Genomic DNA, 23,403 nt, shown 5'->3' on the forward strand with positions numbered 1-23,403 from the left:
ACAATGCAAGTCTTACGTATTGTGACATTTCAGTTTTGTTGGCTTTGTTGAATGCTGTAACATTTACAATTAAATTAAGAGAGAAAATTTATATACTGATGTGTACTACCGTTGATGGGTGGTAAATCCAGTAGGCTTTTACTATGATAGGACGACAAGGCTGTCAATCTAAGTTGTGATTGGTGGAAAGGTGACCCTCTAGATTGCTGCACAGGGGAGGTTCCAAGCCAGTGTTGCATGCTCTCCCATTCACCTTGGGCCCATTTAGGTCAATGAGAGCAAAATACAAAAAGGATCACTTGAATATTCAAATCGAAAAGCTAGATTCATGAACTCTCAATACAACTACCACCGAAGGCCAAATGCACTCTGTTACTTGGCAACAGGACGTATTATTAATACTTGATCGTAATATGAATTTGCTTGACAAGAAAATCCCTCCTCCCAGGGCACTGTTCATTGCAAGCACTCGACAGTTGACAGCAGGGTCGTATTCAAACTAGGTTACATGCTGCGTCATAAAAACATGATTAGGTGTAATTGCGGTGTTTACAGAGGGGTAAGACTTAGTATAGCCTAAGTCCCTGCATAGAATACAACCCAGACATTACTCAAAAGACTAAACAGACAGTACAAAGGCCTTTAAAACTAGCCTAGGGCTACCTACAGTGTACCATATTCTCATTGTTCACCTCCTGCCTGTCTGTATGTCAGAGAATATAACAAAAAACATTACCCAGACAGAGCCGAGCAGAGCGGTAACAATGGTCACGGCGCTCAGGTGAGTGGTGTTTGTGTGCTACTAGCTCAATTAGCACAGTGATGCTGGTGACAAGATAGGGCCAGAGACAGGGAGACAGGGACGGTGACGTCACCCAGCAGAGCAGAATGTTGACTCTGTTGACCGGGAGGGGGGAGGGGAAGCCTGTGCATATTACAACAACAGATGGGAGCAGCGATCAAAGCTAGCCACATCAAAGTAAGCCAAGCTCCTAGTCGACGCTTTGACAATAAAACGCAGTACACAACAGTCTATACTGGCCATACAAGCAGACAGAAGCAGGGACATCGTTCCTACAAACATACAACCTTGAAATATAGATGTTAACACTAAGAAATACATATGCCTAGATGGGTCAAAAAGAGGTGTACGAATCAAATCTAAACAGCCATCCTTTATTGTTGTATGAGAAGGATGACAGAGTTTACACAACGAAATCTGTTACGGACATTAAAATGGTGGCTCACACAATAATCCATTATAGATTTTCAAAAGGACAAAACAACCTTGCGGTGGAGTCAATATCAGAATCAGTAATATAAAATTGCCTCCATAGGTTGTGGGCCATGACTCGGCTAGCCTACCCTTTGAACATCTTTTGCTATGGAAACCAAAACACCCTCTCCAGTTCGTGGAAGGCCTACACTTTACATAAATGCCTTAAATAGAAGTGGGAGCTGGGGCGGGCTGGTCTGCTGTGTCACAGCCGGGCGCTAGGCTCCACACCTCTCCACCTCCAGACTACCGCACCATCTGACCGGCAGCAGCTCTCCTCTATGTATTATTGAGCAGGCCAGGCAGGCAGGCTGCTGGGCTGCAGCTAGCTCGCTCTAGGCTTAGCACCAGCCCTGGAGGAGACCGTCTCAATGTAGCATCCTAGCCTAGCTTCCTCTCTTTGTGTCCGATTGGCAAGGGAGATGACCAATCGTTTTTTTGCCTGGGCTTTTAACCAGTTGCCAATGTAAAAGTGTGGACAAAGACAGCACATTACAATCACATAAAGGGAAAGAGTTGTGTACCGATTAAATAGAATGATCCAGATTTGTTGTAATTTTTTAATGGCAATTCATCTGCTGAAAGGACTGCGGTTGAAATAAGGACTGGGGATTAAATTAAACGGACCCTATTTGACGCTACATGGGTCGCGTTCCAAATGGCACCCTATTTTCTATATAGTGCACTACTTTAACCGTGGAATTTTGCCATAGGTCCAACAGGGAAGGGAGAAACCCATGATGAGTCATAGTGTCCCTAATGGCATGCTATTCCCTACCACAGAGGACTCTGGTAAAAAGTAGTGCACTATATAGGGAATAGGGTGCCATTTGGTAAGAAGCCTTTGGCTGTTGCCTGGACATAACATCAGTCTGACTGCGGGTTAGTTAGCCTAGTGGACCATGTGACCTGCCAGTTTTCTACTTGGCCAATCTGGTTTGCTGTTGGTTCTGAAACAGGAAGAGGAAACAGATCTGTCTGTGTGTGTGCGTGCGTGCATACGTGATGAATGAGTCACAGGCCTTGCTAGAAGACTAGGAGATAGTGTTGTGAATGAACAAATTAGTTTATCTGTGTAACGATTGGAGAAAGTGTATGGGTGTCGATGTTCTCATAACGTGTTTTATGTGTGTGGGCAAGACTGGTATGTGTCCATGTATTTAGATTTCGGCCTATGCATGCACCATGTCCAGTGCCCACGCTGACTAATATACTCCTAATGAGTTGGCAGTAGTTCAGTTGATTTGCATGAGTAGACCTAGCCAATACCAAATTTGCATGTCTTCTTAGTCCACCTCTGAGGATCTAGTCCACTTTCTAGGCTGTTGAATGAGAAGGGCCAAGGGGGCTGAGGAGGGGGCGGAAGGCTGAGGAGCCCCGGAGTCACTGAGCTTCTGGCAGGGCCAAATCTTTACCACGGCAGCATCAGGGCAGGAATCCTCTCTCCAAACAAACCCTGAGCCAAGCCCAGTAGACTGCTCTCTCTGCCCCCATTCCCAGCTTCTGTCCTGCCTGCCGGAAAATAAACCCAGCGGCTTCCTCCATGGCACAGTCCACCAGTCCAGGAATTTGTATTGTTGTCCCCAGACAATGTCAGAAAACAACAAGATTATCTCCAACGCATTAGTGCCTCCTCTGAATTAACAAACACACACACACACAGTGGCCAGTTTATCAGGTACATTCACAAAAATGGTTCACTCCTACAGACAGTAAGTCATGTGGCTTGCTATATAAAGCAGGCAGAGGCATTCAGTTATTGTTCGATTGATTGGCAAAACGAGGGACCTAAACGACTTTGAGCGTGGTATGATCGCCGGTTCCAGTATCTCAGAATGGTCCGGCCTCCTGGGTTTTTCACGCACGACAGTGTCTAAGGTTTACCAAGAATTACGCAACAAACAAAGAACATCCAGTCAGCGGCAGTCCTGTGGGTGAAAACAGCTTGTTCATGAGAGGTCGAAGGAGAACGGCAAGAATCGTGCAAGCTAACAAGCGCGCCACAAACAGGCAAATAACAGTTCAGAACGGCATCTCGGAAAGCACAACTCGTCAGCCCTTGTCACGGATGGGCTGTTGCAGCAGACGACACACCGGGTTCCACTTCTATCAGCTAAAAACAAGAAGAAGCGTCTACAGTGGACACGGGATCACCAACGCCGGACAATTGAGGAGTGGAAAAATATTGCCTGGTCCGACGAATCCTGGTTCCTGTTGCGTCATGCTGATGGCAGAATCAGGATTTGGTGTAAGCAGCATGAGTCCATGGCCCCATCCTGCCTTGTGCTTACGGTACAGGCTGGTGGCGGTGGTGTAATGTTGTGGGGAATGTTTTCCTGGCACATGTTAGTTCCCTTGATACCAATTGAGCAACGTATCCATGTCCAGAAGAGTTCAGGCTGCTCTGGAGGCAAAGGGGGGTCTGACCCAGTACTAGATGGGTGTACCTAATAAACTGTGTGCATATAGGACTACGCACATGGCAGGGGAAGGAGGCTCACGCAGGGAGTGATGGGGCTTGTAGTCTTTAAAGCACGTTTAACAGATTTAGGATTATATGAGTAACTTAAGTAAAGCCCGACTCACAGACAGATTTATATACCCCCCCCCCCCCACACCTACTGGGAAAATGTGCAGATATTGAGTTATCTGTGGCCCCATGATTGATGATGTCATGCTAATATGGTTAATATGCAACCTGGTTTCTGTTGACTTTATTTTTCTCTGTAAAATGGCAAGCTATTTCAAATGTAGTCACAAGTTGTTGTTAAACATATAATGGTCTAAGAGAAACCATGTGAGGGTGTCAACTTGAGGAAAACATAACGAGACATCTTACAATCTGATGCCAAAACCCTGTCCAATTACACCCTTTGCTTTGCGTTTGTTTTCACATTTTCCCCTTTCTCGTGTGTAACCTTTGAATTACACCATTTAAAATTACATTTTAATAGTTGTATTGTGTAGCAGTGTGTAGGCCTTTAGTTTAGTGTGTATATTTTAGTGCGTCAAATCTGCCAACCACCAAGAATGGAGGGCACCAGAAGTCGTCCTGCCCCAACAGATGTATAGCGTGAAAAAAAGTAATTTGTTTACGGCCTGGTCTTAAAAAAAGGACTCAATAGCATCGTAATTCCTCAGTCACATTGCCCACCTTCCTCCATTTTGTAATAAACCCACTCCGAGCTGTGAGGGACCATTATGGTGGTAGTAGCCTATAGCAAATTAAAATCCACCGCAATACGGGGATGTTGTGTTTCTAGAGGATTGTATAGTCTACAGTATAGTGGACCAGCGCGGTGGGGTTCCCAGTGGTCCTGAGGCAGCAGACAGCCTGAACCCCAACCAGCCTGTCTTCGCCTCTCTCCCTCTGCACTGTAATCTCATTATCCATCCAGCAGACCTTCCTTCCACAGAGCAGCAGACACAGGACTCGTTTGGCCCAGGGATGAAGCACGCTCCTGGGGGACTGAGGACGCCACCCCCCCCCCCCCCCCCCCCTTAACTACAAATATACTGGAGACTAAGAGATATGTAGACCAAATGAATAGCAATGCCATCTTTTATTTTTAGATCCTTGTAACAGTCAGTTCCTCAAACCCCACCATTTCCAACTGAAACTGAGTAAGTTGTTAAAAGTCAAAGGGTTTTCTAAAAAAGCTAAGAAAAGAGGGAACAAGTACATTCGACATTAAAATGACATAGGCCAAGACCACCATCAGCAGCGGAATAAACTGCATACACAAACCTTGCAAACTACACACATTCACAAGTAATCAGAAAAGTGCCATACAGGCATGCGGGCACTAACACACTAGGCACATTAGCCTTATTCACACTGCCACACACACACTGGAGCCCTTTCATTATGGGCCAGGCTCTGCGGGCGCTGCCAGGTACAGATGGGATGGGAGAGAGAGGGAGGGAGGGATAGACAGGACTAGAGCATGAGGGAGGGACTCTGCTGTAGGTACTGAGGCAGCACACAGAGACGGGAGGGAAGAGCTCTTCGCACACACTGAGCTGGCTAGGCCTATTGGGATAGGGGAGGAGGAGGAGGAGGCGGGGCAGCAGCACTCTCCAAATGAAACCAAGGATGTGCTGCAGCTACCAACTGAAACCAGGAACTGATGAGCATACTAGCTTACACCTCCGCTGTGCCTCCAAGCACCTTACTGCGGTAGGCAACTGTAGCCGCCGGAATGTCGACCGCATCCAACACTATCCAGTAGATCCACACAAAATAGAATGTGCTCCATTGAACATGGGCAGGCCGTCTTCGAATAGACCTCGCTATTCAACGTCTGGAATAAATGGTTGAATAGCTTGTTCAGCAGAAGCTCACTTTGATGAACGCCATGCAAAGGGTAGGGAGACAAAGCCCAAGGCTGCTAGGTTCTGAATGAATGAAAAACGGCAACCTTGATAGAGCATCCAAATGTCATATTCAATCAACCCTTTATCTCGCAAAAGGTCAGAGGAGTTCTTGCCGATAAAGCGTTATCAGACTGATGTCCCAAAGTAATTCTGCCATTCCGAGGAGGAAGAACCTGAACAATCTGACAAGCAGAGCAAGAGGGGATATGCTGCTTGGCCTGAAATAGAAAAGCCACGTCCATAAAAAGAGGTTGGTTGACTAATAAAGGCTCCATTTTGTATTAGTTGGTAGCACTGTCCCTGTTTCATTTTCTAAGTTCTGTTTTTTTCTTACCAGGGTACATTGTGTAGTCCAATTGGTATACGCTGCGAGTCACATAGGCCTTTATTAGCCTGGGGTGTAGAAATATCATCATAGATGATCATGTTATTCTAAAATGCTCCCACTGGACTAGTAAGGCCAAATAAACCAGAATATCCAAACATAGAAAGATACCAAGCAAGCGTAATATGGAGGAGAGAGGCGCAGGTCAACAAGAAATCTAAGCCTATGGGTAATGATACACCACAGTTCACAATGGCGGCACTATTCCTTCCTTCTGTCAGCTCCCCACACACAAAACCTGGTCTGTCAGCCACCTTACCTTGACTGGAACACAACAGGAAACACTGCCACATCACCACCGCCACACAAACGCATGCATACCCACTTCCTGTATGTTAAAAGAGAGGGAGGAGAAACTGAAAGAGGGCGATGTGACATCTGGTTTGTTGAACGAATAAAGCTCGCTCGCTCGGTCTCTGAGCCTCTGACTCAAACCCACAACCCACATGTGAGCACAAACACATACACACGGCGACACAAAGAAAGACGACGGTGGCTCACATCGACAGCCCCGGAGCAGTACACAGGGGGAGCTGCCCTTTAAAAACGAGCCAATCTCGTCTCTCTGCTGCAGGCAACAGGATACCTGAGCAGCCAATCTATTCTATTTACACAGAGTACCACAGCTACTTCTCACACACAGGCACTTCTATATTATGTACTGTGTATGAGGGAGGCTTCACTCCACAAGGTTAGCACTTCTTTTCTCTCTCCATAACATGCTACTACAGCAACGCACGTTAGCAGTTCATCCAAACCCGACACGCCTAACCTTTCATACACACAAACAGAATATGAGCTGTGGTATTCGTGTTACAATAGCGCTGAGCCCAACTACGCTGTTTGTTATTTTGTTTCTGATACTTGAACTGTGACAGATGTTTTACATGTGCGACCTGCTCCCCTCTACCCGACCCCTCGAGCACACACACCACAGCGAAGGGTTCTTCAATTCCTTCTCGAGCAGCAGAGGAACTCATTTCACAGGGACATGACCAGGTTTTATAACCACTAACCAGTTCACCTGACACTGCAGCCCCCATCATATCTCCAACTGTAGAGCTAGGAGTTCCTCTTAAAAGGGAGGTAATGTAGTAACCACAGGTTAATATAAGTAGGTGGGGGCAGGGGTGGGGAAACCATCCACACTTCCCTTTAAATTGTGCAGCAGAGGGACATTTGGCCAATCAAATGGCTTAGAGGTAATTTATATGCAGAATGCAGACTCAGGCAAGGTGTTTTGACTTATTTCGTTCATTTGAGTCAGTAGTACCCAGAGCACGCAGGACCCCCTACCGGTGAACGATGAACTGAAAACTCGAAATAGTCATGATTCTACAAACCTCTTGTTCACAATAAGGGGATTATTGGAGCTGTAATTTGTGACAAACTTGTAAAAGAGTGCTTAAACAATGAACATGTGTTGATTGCTAGGCATAGGCCTACAAATACGATTATTTCTTGGTACATTTTAAACAAGGTCTAATTGTCGCCGCAACCGGACTAGATTATGAACGACTGTTGGCGGATGCATTGCTTGACTGCTGTGAGGGTGATGAGCACAATATCGTTTGCGAACTGCAGCACCCCAAACGATTCATTCTCAAGAACGAGTTTGTTGAGCAGAGGTGGTGTATGTTCTGGTTTTACAAAGCTGTGTCCATCATAACATTCAATAATCAATTAATTTCATTCAGTCTTGCACCATGCGATCAATTATCAGATCTAAACATGTATTTTTCTTGTTTATGCTGCCTGCAGTATTATCTATATTGCCTGTGTGCATATGGCTCTTTCTATAAACTAGGGTACCAGTGAGGAGTTCCTATGCTTGACAACTTGTTACAGCTGTTCATAAGTCATTGATAATAATCTGCCAATTTTTTTCATGTCATTACATTAAGATACAAGGGGGGAAAATAACTATATTCAATACAACTCACGAGATTATTTAAACCCTGTTTAACCCTTTCTTATGGTTGGTGTCTTGACGGATTTGTTCAAAATCGTGTGACATTAAACATTAAACATAACTTTTGTCCTTCCATTTATGGCAGTGTAAATTGTCGTTATATCATATATTAAGCTGTTAAATTCGACATTGAACTTGAACCCTGTACGAATCCTGGATATAGCTGTTGGGCAGTTGTTTGTATAGAGATCTCAGAAATGCAGTGTAACTACGTAACATTCCGTGTCTCCATATGTTACGGTGTGAAAACAGTTTTCATGGGCACACAAATCCAAAATAATTTCTAAACAAAAGAGTCACCTTACCTTGATACTTACAACAATTGTGTAGGATAGACTATTGGGCAACACCCGACGCTCTTCCTATTAAATATTCTGGATATAATGACAACACATTACATAGCCTAGTGGGCTTCTTCACAATATGATCGGGTAATGAAATAACATGACAAATACATTTTGGTAACCATGTTACATCTGCAATTTTAAACAATACAAGGGGCTTGAAATAGCCTACTTGAACTTGAAATTTGGCTACTGGATTAGGCCTACCTTGAAAATCAGACATTTCCTAAATATGGTCCTTGAAGTGTCCTTGTAATTATTGTAGCCAATGTATAAGTTCTCTTGCTCCTGTGACTTCATTTTGATTTGTCTTTCTGAGGTGTGGCCACTTTCATTTGTTTCCCGCCGCTTCAATTGAAGGGTGTTGTGCTACTCTGTTGAGGTAAAACCACGTGCGGTTATTGTGAGGAAGACAACATCTAATGCTGGCTTCAAATGACAAATTCCTTCCATTACAAAATAAGTGGTTTTTGGTCACTTTCTCATTATAAAAACAGTGATGGTAAGATTCTAATGGTGAGATTAATGCTACCAGTATTTATTATGTGTGCCTGCGTCGGCCACAGAAAAATCGCAATGCATCCATCCAATTTATTCAGTCAGGCAAGTCCACATTATTCACATATTTTACAGTGTAATAATAATTATTAGGCCCTATACATACAATTATACAATTGTATAACGTTGAGGTTTTTGAAAACTACAATTAACTGCTTGAAAAAGTCCCTGAATTCGGCTTGCCAATGTCTGTATGAACCCGGAAGGATGTGTGTCCTTGGCCTATGTTGTTGTATAGGTGGCGTTATGGGACAATTTGCGTTAATTCCTCTAAGTAAATGTGGAACTACATAAAAATCATTCTTATTTTTGTTTCAAACCATTTAGAAATGTTTATCCCATGTCACACATTGGCCCCATTATTTATAGAAAGACCCATATATGACAGACAGTTGTTGGTCTGAGCACATCTCCGGAGTCACCGGAGGAGTGCGTTTTAATCCTGCTGTATAGGATTAATTGCGGCCAGCAGGTCAAACGAAATACTTAAATGAAAGAGTCACTAGGAAAAACTAATCATGACTCAAGTCAGTAAAAAGAGTCGTTCAAAAACTAGGAATCGTTCGAACCGCACATCACTAACATGCACACTACACACACGCTCACACAAAAACACAGGTGCACCCACATGATGCAAAGGCAGGTTGCAGAGTCAGTGTTTTCGCTGCATTGCTGCTGGGGGAAAAAAAACTGTGGAGGCAGAATGTTTAAAGCTTTCCTTCACACCCGCCCACACTGTTGCTGCAGCTAGCTGTGTGTGTGTGTGTGTGTGTGTGTGTGTGTGTGTGTCAGTGGTGGAAGAGTACCCAATTTCTAACATATGGAAATGTTTTAAGCTGGCCATACCGTGGATCATTCAGCTATTTGATTTTGAATTTTAGGATCCCTTTAAGTATAAAACAAATTATATACTGAAATTATTTGATAAAATATTGAATTTGGTGTTTACTATACTGAACAAAAATATAAAAACAACATGAAACAATTTCAACAATTTGACTGAGTTACAGTTAATACAAGGAAATCAGTCAATTGAAATAAATACATTAATTAGGCCCTAATCTATGGATTTCACATGGCTAGGCATAGGCCCACTCACTTGGGCGCCAGGCCCACCCACTGTGGAAGCATGCCCAGCCAATCAGAATGAGTTTTTCCCCACAAAAAGGCTTTATTACAGACAGAAATTCTCCTCAGTTTCATCACCTGACCAGGTGGCTGGTTTCAGATGATCCTGCAGGTGAAGAAGCCGGATGTGGAGGTCCTGGGCTGGCATGGTTACACGTGGTCTGCAGTTGTGAGGCCAGTTGACGTACTGCCAAATTATCTAAAACGACGTTGGAGGCGGCTTATAGTAGAGAAATGAACATTCAATTCTCTAGCAACAGCTCTGGTGGACATTCCTGCAGTCTGCATGCCAATTGCGCGCTCCCTCAAAAAACTTGAGACATATGTGGCATTGTGTTGTGTGACAAAACTGCACATTTTAGAGAGGCCTTTTATTGTCCCCAGCACAAGGTGCACCTGTGTGAGGATCATGATGTTTAATCAGCTTCTTGATATACCACACCTGTCAGGTGGATGGATTATCTTGGCAAAGTAGAAATGCTCACCAACAGGGATGTAAACACATTTGTGCACAACATTTGAGAGAAATAAGCTTTTTGTGTGTATGGAAAATTTCTGAGATCTTTTATTTCAGCTCATGAAACATTGGACCAACACTTTACATGTTGCATTTATATTTTTGTTCAGTATACTATAGCCCATTGAAACGCATTGAATAGCACATTCATAAAGACAGTCAAAATGTATCATAAGGAATAAGGTTTTGCAGTGTCTGTCCTATATCTAGGAGATACAAGAAAGCTCAGGAAATATTTTTGTTTTTTTGGACACTGAGAATACAAAACATTAAGAACACCTGTGCTTTCCTTGATGTAGACTGACCAGGTGAATCCAGGTGAAAACTATGATCCCTTATTGATGTCACTTGTTAAATCCACTTCAATCAGTGTAGATGAAGGGGAGGAGACAGGTTAAAGAAGGATTTTTAAGCCTCGAGACAATTGAGACATTGATTGCGTGTGTGCCATTCAGAGGGTGAATGGGCAAGACAAAATATTGAAGTGCCTTTGAACGTGGTATGGTAGTAGGTGCCAGGCGCAACAGTTTGTGTCAAGAACTGCAACGCTGCTGGGTTTTTCACACTCAACAGTTTCCTGTGTGTATCAAGAATGGTCCACCACCCAAAGGACATCCAGCCAACTTCACACAACTGTGGGAAGCATTGGAGTCAACATGGGCCAGCATCCCTGTGGAACGCTTGACACCTTGTAGAGTCCATGCCCCGACGTAGTGAGGCTGTTCTGAGGGAAAAGGGGGGATGCAACTCAATATTAGGAAGGTGTTCCTAATGTTTGGTATACTCAGTGTATTTAGCCCCTTATTTTTGTTGGCACAAATCTACCTCCATACTTCCATTAGTTTGTATGGGTTACCTTCAGATGAGTACTGTGACACTTGTGGGGGTAGTAGAGCAAAACTGAGTCTCCCCTTTCCATAGTCATAAGTTTGTAGCTCAAACCGGTCGGACGCTACACACGTTTTCGTGAGAAGACCGATTTTGGGGATGTCTCAGGGTCTGATAAACACTGCTGTATCTCTGCCACCTTCTCACAGAAGCTTTCAAAAGAGAGCACCAAATGTAGGTCTACTCTGTCTACTGCACATAAAGAGACGCCTCTTGACATGTTTTTCTGTCCCCCTGGAATGTAAATAAGACTGATGTCAATTCATCAGCCTATATAACGATATTATGGAAACGTGGAACATTATGGAAAACGAGACTCCCATTTCCCATTCATTTGAGAATACGGTCTAAGCCTAGTAGCCTACCATCCCCTGAAACCACACATGAACATGACTGTCTGTACCCCATCCATCTTTCGGTGGTATTCGTCCTAGGATTTAAGATATGCTGGTTTTCTAAAGAGAACCTCCATGATCTTTAGAGATGATGCTCTGAGCCAGAGCGGTTCACTTGACTCCATTAGCGAAGAGCAAACACAGTGGAGAGAGAGAGAAAGGGGGGGGTGAGAGAGAGACGGGGGGGGGGGGGGGGGGGGGGGGGGTGAGAGAGAGAGAGAGGGGGGGTGTGTGAGAGAGACAGGGGGGGGGTGAGAGAGGGGGGGGGTGAGAGAGGGGGGGGGTGAGAGAGACAGAGGGGGGGGTGTGAGAGAGACAGAGGGGGGGTGTGAGAGAGAGACAGAGGGTGAAAGAAAGAGATAGTGAGAAAGAGGGTGAGGGAGAGAGAACGGCTATGCTTCAAATCTATTTTTTTATAAAAAAAATTAGGGGGTAGATCAGCATTAATATCGCAGATAGATTGTAAGTCGCTCTGGATAAGAGCCTCTGCTAAATGATAGAAATGTAATTGTAACTTCCATCTATGTAATTGTCTGCATCACTTCCAATCCCCCATATGTTTTTTTTCTCTCGCAAATAAATAAATAAATATATATACACACACACACCTTTTTAAAAATATATTTCCCTTTATTACTTTCCAACCCCACCAACCCTTCCCTAATTGGAGTAAACAACCATGCTTAGGCCTCTACTTCCAGCTTATACATACTATATACATTTCATGGACACAGTGAATTTTACAATAATTCTATTTTGTTTGTTTTTACTCCTGTGCTTCAAATCTTTGCAGTCACACCACCATAGGCAGAGAGGTGTGTGGTGGTGGTTAACTAATATTTGTATGGTATTTCCTGCTATCACTGAAAGTGTGAATGACTCTGGACAGCACTACTGCGGATACGGAGTGGCATAGTGACTGCAAACACACCAAATGGAGGACTTGACTGCCATACCAATTTGAACATTAATCGATTCATACATTTTTTAAAAGGGGCTACTGCCCGGTAATACTAAAAAGCCAGGTTACCATCTCTACCATCATAATGTGTGCCAAATCCCAAGGGCTCGAGGGTACATCCCAGGAGTATTCATGAGGCCTACATTATAACAGACTCCCAAAGTGCACACTGGGAAGCATACAATGTATGCCTTTTACAAATGCAACAGAAAACAAGAGACCCGAGGCCAACCTCCCTGGGAAAAATAACTTCATGCCATTGCCTGCCTATGCATTGCTTGTTCTTTGAGGTTGGGTATCTGTACAGCACTTTGTGACAACTGCAGATGTAAAAAAGGCATTAAACATAAATGTGATTGCATTTGAGTAAGAATGAGTCTTAAGACCACTTTATAATTTAACTCTGTAGCTAATGCTTCCCATTGTCATTGTGTTGTGCAGCCATGCTATGGGTGTGCCATATAGCAGCTTCCATTTCAATGAATCATAGGAAACATTAACGAGCCAAGAACAAGACATTTCAATACCACTTCAGGCTTGTCTTTTTGTGGTGGTTGCCCTAGCGAACTATTCCATCAGTGTGCTTGCGATTGTTTTAGTAGAGCACAATTTTAATTCCCAAACCAGTTAGACCAATAGATTTGATAGCAACGGAAGGCACCAGCATCCTGTCCCTGGGATAGGCCTTGATCAGATGCATTGGCACAGCCTTGCAGTTACATCAGTTGAACCCTTCAGCTGGGTTGTGTTCATTAGGCACTAAATGGAAGAAACTTGACTGAAAGAGGAAGGGACTACCTGGACATTGTTACATTGTGCCCAGCTGAAGGGGGGGAGGGGGGGGGGGGGGGAGGGGGGGGGTGAAACATATCTTCTACCATAAGCTCCAGAAAGCCATCCTGAGAAGACAGGCGTGTTGTCGTTTCAATCCCATCCCATTAATCTAGTGGTGGTGCTGGGTGTCTGCTAATCCAGCAGACTCGTAATCTCCAGACTGATTAAACAGGCGTCTAAAACCCATGTGCACTGCCTTTTTAAATCAATCTTTTTTTTGTTGGAAACCTTCTGCTTAGATAAGAACGATGAACAATAAGACAATGATTATCTACACCGAACAAAAATATAAACGCAACATGTTAAGTGTTGGTCCCATGTTTCATGAGCTAAATTAAAAACTCCCAGAAAACTTCCATACGCAAAAAAAGCATATTTCACTCCAATTTTGTGCACAAATGTGCTTACACGCCTGTTAGTGAGCATTTCTCCTTTGCCAAGATAGTCCATCCACCTGACAGGTGTGGCATATAAAGAAGCTGATTAAACAGCATGATCATTACACAGGTGCACCTTGTGCTGGGGACAATAAAAGGCCACCCTAAAATGTGCAGTTTTGTCACACAATGCCACAGATGTCTCAAGTGTGTTGAGGGAATGAATGAAGGAATGTCCACCAGAACTGTTGTCTGAGAATTGAATGTTAATTTCTCTACAATAAGCCGCCTCCAACGTCGTTTTAGAGAATTTGGCAGTACGTCCAACAGGCCACACAACCGCAGATCACATGTAACCACACCAGCCCAGGACCTCCACATCCGGCTTCTTCACCTGCGGGATCGTCTGAGGGTGGGTAGGGGTCGGGGGATGCTAAGGAGTATTTCTGTCTGTAATAAAGCCCTTTGTCGGGAAAAACGAATTCTGATTGGCTGGGCCTGGTTCCCGAGTGGCTGCACCCCTGCCAAGTCATGTAAAACCCATAGATTAGGGCCTAATTTCTTTATTTCAATTGACTGATTTCCTTATATGAACTGTAACTCAGTAAAATCTTTGAAATTGTTGCGTTTATATTTTTATGCAGAGGACACAAAATGATTACTTATAACAAGGGAAACATTGCAAAAACCATTTTGTAGTGTACCCTTGCTTTGGGGAGAGATAACGTGGTCATTACAGATGGACCAGTAGTGTGTGAGAGGAGCAGATGAGGGCCATTTGAGACGCCACATTAGTGTTGAGCACTGAGCAGCTTGAGTCAGTCCGGGTGGGTTTTTTCCATTCACTGCCCAGGGGTGCAGCTGAACAGGACCCAGGATATGGCGACACGTGTTGCGGACTGCGGAGAGGACATTTTTCATGGAAACGTCTAGAAACGGGCTAACAAAAGAGCCTGGCGTCAGGCTGAGAGACTGATGAACTTATCAACACAAAGGAAAGAAGAGAAAAGGAAGAAAAGGACGGAAACCAACCCGTTTGCTTCGAGGATCCTGCGAGCTAACTGGCTAAACTGGAAAGCCAACCAACAGGTCAGCAAGCAGGAAGGAGCAAGGACGTAGTGGATCCATTTGTAAATGAGAACTCGGGTCCTTAAATCACATGGACAAGGTCTCTTGGCACGGCCCGGTGAAGCACATATAATAATTGAAGGACAGGGCACAAAAGGCAAGGCCTGTTCCATAGTTTGGCTAGAAGGAGCATAGTTCCTCCCATGCTAACTAGCATAATGTAGGCCTAGGCTACAGTTGTATGTGCCAAACAGCCACGCAAAAAAGGAAGCTGCGCTAGCATGACAGGAAACCCAAACTGTTGCAATTATAGTAATAAAACAGACAGACTGGGAACCAATCAGGACTAAGCGCTCACACACCAGTAACAGAAGCAAGAGGTCGGTAAGTGCTTGAGAGAGGGCTTTACTTATTTAAAACCTTCACACACACACACACACACACACACATCAAAGTAATCTCTCTCCCAATTTCCTTGCCATTGTTTTGGTGTAGAAGAATATAAAATACTGTTTTGCTCTTGGGATGCCTAAAGTATTGGTACAAACTAATCTCACACTCAATTTGCATTAGGTCCGCATTCATATGCCCCACCATCACTCAATATATTTCACAACAAGTTTAACATCAGTGGGAGAAAGGATAAGGACCTAGTTCTCCATATTGCATCTGAAGGGATTGAAGGAAGGAAGGAAGGTATTGCACCGAGACCATGTGAGAATGAGTTGCAGCAGCAACATTGACACAACAGTACAATAATACATGAAAGAGGCTTTGTGGAGATTCTCCTTAAGATGAAGAGGATCCTGTGAGATGTGAGCACAGACGAGGAAGAGACCGAGAAAAAAACCACACTACAAAAAATAAACATCCTGTTATCAAAGGGAGTGGGTTTGCATAATGGATGCTTGGCTAGGCCCAGACTTTTGAGACAGACAGCTGCTACTGGGGACCATAGGAGGCGCTGGTCTCTGGAAGAGGCCAAAATGGAGCAGACAGTGGAATGCACCAGAATAGGCCTTCATCATCCTGAGTCAGTGCACTGCAGCACTAAGGCTGAAGGAGCAGAACATCAGAGCCCATATCCACAAAGCATCTTAGAGTAGGACTGCTGATCAAGGATCAGTTTTGGCTTGTAGGTCATAACGAATAAGATGGTATGGACAGATCCTAGATCAGCACTGCTACTCAGACGCTTTGTAGATACGGGCCCAGAGCCTACTAGGCCATGTTTATTGGACACTTCCCTGCACAGGTGACCTGTCCTGCATTTCAAACATGCTCCTGTTGCTCCCCAAAAAACTCCAGGAGCAAGACGGGTTGCCCGAGGGTGTTTTGATGTGGGAAAGGGGTTCACAGGGAGGAGAAAGGTCACCAGAATGCACATAATTCTCATCGCAACAGTATTTCATAAACACATTCAGCCTATGGATGAGTAGATATGAATCTAAAAACAACCCCAGTTAGGTAGAACTGAAAGCAACATCAGTTAATTGAATTTGCAATGAAATAATATAGCAATTTTATTCATGAATGCATAATATTTAGGCCTAGTGGGTTATGGGAGTGAGTGAAACATTTGGCCTACAGGGTGCTACAAGACCTTGCCTGGAAGGTAGCCGAAGGTGAATGATTACAAAAGGAGGATACAAGGCAAACCAACAGGGCCTAAAATTAACACCGGCCACCTGCGGGTAGATTTTGGCATTGGCGGGTAAGAATGTCTAATTCAAATCAAATGTTATTTGTCACGTGCCGAATACAACAGGTGTAGTAGACCTTACAGTGATATGCTTACTTACAAGCCCTTAACCAACAATGCCATTTTAAGAAAGAATACCCACAACAACAACAAAAATACAATATAAAATAATATTGTCAAAGTAACAAATAATTAAAGAGCAGCAGTAAAAATAACAATAGCGAGGCTATATACAGGGGGTACCGGTACCGAGTCAATGTGCGGGGGCACCGGTTAGTCGAGGTAATTGAAGTAATATGTACATGTAGGTAGAGTTATTAAAGTGACTATACATAGATAATAAACAGAGAGTAGCAGCAGCGTAAAAGAGGGGTGGGGGGCAATGCAAATAGTCTGGGTAGCCGTTTAATTAGATGTTCAGGAGTCTTATGCTTGGGGGTAGAAGCTGTTTGGGGGGGGGCAATGCAAATAGTCTGGGTAACCATTTAATTAGATCTTCAGGAGTCTTATGGCTTGGGGGTAGAAGCTGTTTAGAAGCCTCTTGGACCTAGACTTGGCGCTCCGGTACCGCTTGCCGTGCGGTAGCAGAGAGAACAGTCTATGACTAGGGTGGCTGGAGCCTTCCTCTGACACCGCCTGGTATAGAGGTCCTGGATGGCAGGAAGCTTGGCCCCAGTGACGTACTGGGCCGTACGCACTACCCTCTGTAGTGCCTTGCCGTTGGAGGCCGAGCAGTTGCCATACCAGGCAGTGATGCAACCAGTCAGGACGCTCTCGACCAGCCACGTTGGTGGTAACACTCCGGACTCTACAGTGTGAGCGCTTCATAAAAACAGTCAAGTATGGGTACAAGTGCGAGTTGTGATTTACAGCAACATAAATGCTGCAGCAGCGGTTTTCAAAGTATTTCTGTCGTTTTGTTTCATATCTGGTAATGAACAAAGAAATCTGAATCCTAACGTTATAACTATCCGCAGCAACACTGCCTGTGTGGGAGGCTGTGAGTGCTGAAAGATTCGTTTTTAGAAGCAATGGGCACAGGCATAAAAGTCAGTCCAAGGTAACCATTAAGAGCCAGCTAAACGTTTGTTAAAATACTCAGGTCACAGAATATTAAATTAAATCGAGCAATATACCACATTACTTCTTACAAGTAATACATGACTCGTTTTAGAAACATTACTAAGAATGCTCATCAGTTTGTGTGTGTTTCTATGTGTAATTATGGCAAAAAAATATTTTGGCTGGTTTAAAAAATGGGTGTGGCTTTTATTTTTTCAATCTACCTGCCACAGTGGCTGGTATACAAAACATATTGTTTTAGGCCCTGCCAACTAACCATCAAGCCCTCCAGTAGAACTAATCTTTACATAAGCTTTGTTGCATCACTATGACACGTACTAAAGGCCACACACAAATAAGCAGACTCGTACACAGAGACCCTACTCATTCTGTGTCAGAGAACTATTGGGTTGTAAAAATGAGACCAACTCAAAAACACAGCAGCTTTTACATTTTCACAAGGCAGGCACACACCTGGGCGTTAACACTGCGGGGGTAACCATCACTGCTTAGCAACAGACAACATTTTATCTAGTGTGTGTGCGCATGTGTGTAGTGTTGCACGGTATACCGAAACTGCAGAACCTTTTCGATACTAGAATTGTTACCTTCGGTACTTCGGTCAAATGTGTCTCGTGTCGTCTACTGATTTGAGAGATAATTAAGTATGTCTATCAGTAAAGCCAATGTCCCCTTATAGTGTGAGAGCTCCGTGCCTACTCCACTTACTCATTGCTAGCTCTAGCCTGTCCTGAGGAACCACTGTACTCACATCACCACTTATGCTGCACAGAAGTTAACACACTTGATTAATGCAACATGGTATGTAGACATTTTGAAACTGTTAATTACTGTTCGCAAAGCAATATCCATTAGCATTACAGGCTAGAACACTTTACAATGCAAGAAGATACCGGTAGATCCCAGCTTTTTTTAAATTTTTTAATTTCACCTTTATTTAACCAGCTAAGCCAGTTGAGAACAAGTTCTCATTTACAACTGCGACCTGGCCAAGATAAAGCAAAGCAGTGCGATAAAAACAACAACACAGAGTTACATATGGGGTAAAACAAAACAAAGTCAAAAATACAACAGAAAAAATATATATATACAGTGTGTGCAAATGTAGCAAGTTATGGAGGTAAGGCAATAAATAGGCTATAGTGCAAAATAATTACAATTAGTATTAACACTGGAATGATAGATGTGCAAGAGATGATGCGCAAATAGAGATACTGGGGTACAAATGAGCAAAATAAATAACAATATAGGGATGAGGTAGCTTTGTAGGCTAACAGCAAGAAAATACCGGTAGCTTCCAGCTTTGTAGGCTAGCTTTCCTTGGTAGCTTACAGCTGAAGCTAACATTAATTCACTGCCCTAGTACCTTTTTAAAAATAATATTCAAACCATAAAGCAAACATTTTGCTGATTTCAAAGCTGATTGTCACCAAAAAAAATTCATTTTCGTCTCACGTCTTTCAATATCATCTTTTCTCAAGCCTTAAAATGACTGGTTGAATGACATCATGGGTCTTAAAGAGACAGCGCACACGTTTATATCATATTGGATGATAAATAACCTAGCTATGACAAGCCAGAAGTTAGTATTCTAGCGCCAGTAGGCTTGCTATGGTTGGTTATTGTCCCTCTGTCTCTCACACACCACAAGGCCCCTCCTCCACCCGCTCTCCCTGTATATGTATGTATAGCTGTATAAGCTCTGGTTAATAAAGTAGCTTACAAATTTACTTTTCTGCTGCTTCCCTAACTTGGATCCGACCATTTCTATTCGGAACTGGTGGTCCTCGGTTCGGAATGGGTCTCTATATTGAAAAATGTATTTATGCATATTTGTCCGGGTGGGAAAGCACCAGGTCCATTTCGGAACGGGTCCAACTTTTTAGACCTCTACTTGAGAGGCCCAACATAACAATCCCTGTCACAACAGACAATGCCAGGAACATTGTGAATGATGTCACAGAAACTGGACTTGGGCCACAAATAGGGTATTTAGCCAAATGAACAACATTTAAGTAGAGTAACTGTTGGCATTTCACTTTCCTGCTGTACTTTAACCGAACCGTGACCCCAAAACCACAATACGTAGCGAACCGTGGGTTTGGTAAACCGCTACACCCCTAGTGTACGTATGTGTGTGTCAGGACAAACACTGTGTGCAGACAGACAGACATCCAAGACAGATCACACAAATCAAACTGATTCTCATGGAGTCGCTCAGAGCTAAATGTTAAAATGACCTTATTGTGGCTGCATCAACACCACCACAGCGACTTCACCTGGTCTGGAAATAACAAGCTTTCCTTACACAAGAGACATAACAGATATCCAGACAGACACGACAAGGTGGTAAAATCAACAAGCTGCCAACCTTAACTATGAAAAGCAGGAATGGGTCTGTGTGGTGAGTTGAAGTGTTAGTAAATATGTTATATCTGTTCATCATATCCCCTTCCATAACATTCTATGAGTCATGTACAAGAAAACATTTAATAAAAACAAAGTCCCCCCCCCCTGTCACGTCTTAAAGGTGCAGGCGCCCCTATTTATTCCCACAGGAACAGTCAGACAGACTGTAAAAAATGGCAGCAGTGTCATCATGCTCTCCCTCTCTCACTATAATCTGGCTGGAAGTAAGCCTATTTGGTCTTACGCAATTTGCCATGTGACCGACCAACTGCCTTCATCATGCCTGAATGTAGGTTATCCCTCATGCCGTCTGTCCGTCTTTAGCTTTAGTTCACAACATTCAAACAAGGCCTCTGTGACTCTGACCCACAGTCAGGCTCACGTGGAGTCCCAAATGGCTCCTTATCCGCTACATAGTGCACTACTTTTGATCCCAGCTCTATGGGTCATGGTACAAAGTAGTGCACTATATAGAGGGATTAGGGTGCCCATGGGCCACTCACAATAATCAGTGGGCCTTGTAGAGCTGGAGTCAGAAAGAAATGCTGCATGGCTGACTATAAAAAGATCAAAACAAGGTGCCCGCATGTTACTCAACTGAGGATCATAAAGAAAAGGCCAATCCAACTGAATAGGAACATCTAGCATAACCAGCAAAAGCTAGCCAACGCTATTCAAAAGGTAAGGTAACATGAAACAACATAGGACCAATACTGAATACTTCAGGGTGGAATGTCCATCTACTCCCACATCAATTCATCTGCCTGTAAAAAGAGATGGAAACACCATCTATGGGTTAAAATCTACTCTTGCATTGATCACATTAAGTGCCTCATCCAATGGAGTCAACAAGGCAAAAGATCAGCAATAACGGACATTGGATAATAACCGCACTGGAATTGATCTAACCTGGGGCCAAGCTAGCTTTTTCTTCTGGATATCTCGGCCTTCACTTCTCTGAAGAAAATTGTGGTTTCTTTCTCTGATAAGTGCATTAGATCCAGGCTTATCCCTGAAGACATAACAGTGTGTTTGAAACAGAGGACTGCACTGCACCACAGCATCAGAACATTTTATTAAACAGGGTTTTCATTCACTTCATCAGGGTCACCTTCCACACAAATGAGGGCGCAAGCCACATCCTCATGAACACTGGAAAAGGAAAATGTAGACTACACACACACACGCTTGTATGTGACATGAACATGCCTGTATAAGGCTTCCTTTCAGCAGCAAAGAGTGGTAAACTGGAGATGAACCCTGAAACGAGGCTACAGATCCCCAGTGGCTAACAACCCAACACAACCCAACAAACCAAGCCAGGATGGAGTCCCTCCCTTTCACTCACTCTAGCATCTTTGTATTTTCCACTACTTCAGTCTCTGTCTCTCTGCTTTCTCCCCATCCTAAACGCCAATTTAGTCAACATACCTTCATTCCAAAAGGCCCATTCCAATATTTCTTTATCCATTAAATTTTCTGTTAAGCGGCAAAACCCAATTTTCCTACGAACAACCCCCCTAATAGACATTTTGTCCAGGTCCTAGGTACTTACAGAGAGATGTGTCGCTGCTCAATGTCCACCCTGGTGAGCTCGTCCTCCTCCACGTCAGTCTCTCCTCCGGAGCTGCTCTCCGTGGCGTCTGAGTCGAAGGCGCTCTCCGTGGACCTCAGGTTGGTGGTTCCGCTGAGGGACAGGCGCTCCAGCTCCGCCGGTACAGAGCCATCCTTCAAGAATCGCCCAAGCCCCTCCCTCTCCTGCGGGGTGAGGGGGGCGTCCTGGCCTCCTCGTCTCCCGCCAGGTCGGAGGGCATCCAGAGGCCCAAGCGTGCTCTCCAGGAGCCCTCCCAGCTGCTGCTGGATGTGGTGCTCCACCTGCTTGGCCTGAACCACCTGGAGGCGCTTCCTCAGGCGCCTCAGACGCCCCTCGATCTCACCCTGACGGCTCTGGCTCTGCTGAGTCCGCTCCTTAACGTCCATTCCAAGGCTGCCCAGGCCCAGGGAGGTCTGTTGGTCCGTTGGGGAAAGGGATGATGTGTCCGTGGCCAGCGACGGTGGCCGTTCGGAGGGTTTGCTGTCCGGGCAGTCCATTGGGGTGTTGGTGGAGGCTGCGGGGGGTGCTGGCTGTTCAGGGTTTCCGGCAGGGTTGTGGGAAAGTCCTGTGGGCTGCTGGTGTTCCCCTCCCCTGTTGAGAGGAGAGTTTCCTCTAGAGGCAGCTGTGTGGGGTTGGGGCTGGAGCACCGGGGAGTCCAGTCCATGTCCAGCAGGAGGCCTGTTATGACCTCCATTGACCGCTGTCATACTGTCCCGGTCCGGCCCGTTTTTGGCCAACTTCTTGGCCACGCCGTTGACCGGTGGCGGCGGGCTTGACAGGGCAGGGGGACCACCTCCTCTGCTGTTACTCATGATGCTCTTGAGCTGCTCCTCTGAGAGCTCCAGTGTCTTGTGTTTCCTGGGCAGGAAGCTGGGCAGAAGGCCGTGTTTCTGCAGCAGGACGCCTTGCAGCTTCAGTGACTCCTTGGTAGAGGGAACGGACGTCACGTCCGAGCACAGGTACGACGTCACCAGCGGCTGTAGTTTCCCAAGAGGTGTGGAAGGAGCCTCCTCCCTCCCCTTACCTGTGATGGACCCCCCGTGGGGACCGCGCTCTTCGGAGGCCTTGCGCTTGACTGCGCCGTTGCTGGAGACGAGGATGTGACTGGTGCCTCCGCTGCTCTCCACGCCGCTCGGGGGGAGGTTGGAGGAGGGCGGAGCCAGTTTGAAGCGGATGCGGTGAGCTTCGGCAGGCGCGTCGGTTAGGGCGGGCGCCATCGCAGCCATGCAGCACAGGGAGGGGGCGGGCGAGGGGGCCTCTCCCGGTGCCGAGGCCAGCTCCACACCACCCACCTACCGCCTCGCCAGAGGACAGCCTAGGAGAGAGAGGGAGTCGGAGAGAGGGAGAAAGAGAGGTAGAGAGAGTGCGTGTCAGACAGAGCTTTACATTCAAAACACAGCACAACATCCATGTGCCATTTCAAACGTTCATCCTTGATAAATCATAATTCACTGTCATCCAAACCAGTCTTATACCACAACAAGAGCATTCTATGTGACGCTTCAAATTTGCCTATAGTAGTCATAATGATCTGG

General features: G+C 44.9%; 1 protein-coding gene across 1 annotated transcript in view; it reads right to left on the reverse strand.

The window, feature by feature from the left end:
* The window catches only part of LOC311103297 (KAT8 regulatory NSL complex subunit 1-like), an 87,874-nt gene that overhangs the window by 35,317 nt on the left and 29,154 nt on the right, over window positions 1-23,403 (reverse strand). Inside the window, 2 exon segments of the mRNA XM_084144832.1 lie at window positions 21,830-23,102; window positions 23,105-23,183. Of these exon segments, the coding sequence (XP_084000958.1) occupies window positions 21,830-23,102; window positions 23,105-23,183 (1,352 nt within the window).

The sequence above is a fragment of the Coregonus lavaretus genome (assembly GCF_964263955.1).
Source record: "Coregonus lavaretus genome assembly, chromosome: 28".
Classification (NCBI taxonomy): Eukaryota; Metazoa; Chordata; class Actinopteri; order Salmoniformes; family Salmonidae; genus Coregonus; species Coregonus lavaretus.